The sequence below is a fragment of the Charadrius vociferus genome, unplaced genomic scaffold (assembly GCF_000708025.1).
Source record: "Charadrius vociferus isolate BGI_N301 unplaced genomic scaffold, ASM70802v2 scaffold172, whole genome shotgun sequence".
Classification (NCBI taxonomy): Eukaryota; Metazoa; Chordata; class Aves; order Charadriiformes; family Charadriidae; genus Charadrius; species Charadrius vociferus.
The window spans coordinates 796324-796632 of record NW_009647217.1 but is presented as its reverse complement, the minus strand read 5'-3'; the positions used below and the strand labels follow the sequence as shown (position 1 = coordinate 796632).

The following is a 309-nucleotide window of genomic DNA, read 5'->3' as shown; positions in this document are numbered from 1 at the left end:
TCGGCCCCCCCCCCCCTGCGCCGCCTCCCTCAGACGTAGCAGAGGTAGAGATAGGTCTTCTCTATCCGCCAGTCGGTGGGGATCTCCTCCGGCTTGTGGCCCTTCATGTGCTTCTGCATGGCGGAGAGGCTGGGGCAGTACTCCAGGCAAATGGTGCACTGGTAGGGGGAAGCGCCGTTGTGGGTCCGAAGGTGTTTGATCATGGCCGAGTAGTCCCGGGAGCGCTGGTGGCACAGCTTGCACTCGAAGGGCTTCTCGCCTGCGGGAGACGGGGGCGTCAGGGGGGGCTCGGGGCCTCCAGGAGATAAT

The 309-nt window shown here is 65.0% G+C and overlaps 1 protein-coding gene across 1 annotated transcript in view; it reads right to left on the bottom strand.

Moving 5' to 3' along the window:
• Positions 1-29: 29 nt before the first annotated feature.
• The window catches only part of ZBTB16 (zinc finger and BTB domain containing 16), a 76090-nt gene continuing 75810 nt past the window's right edge, over positions 30-309 (bottom strand). The window contains exon 8 of the mRNA XM_009895937.1: positions 30-254. Coding sequence (XP_009894239.1) covers positions 30-254 — 225 coding nt within the window. The remainder of the gene's footprint in view (positions 255-309) is intronic.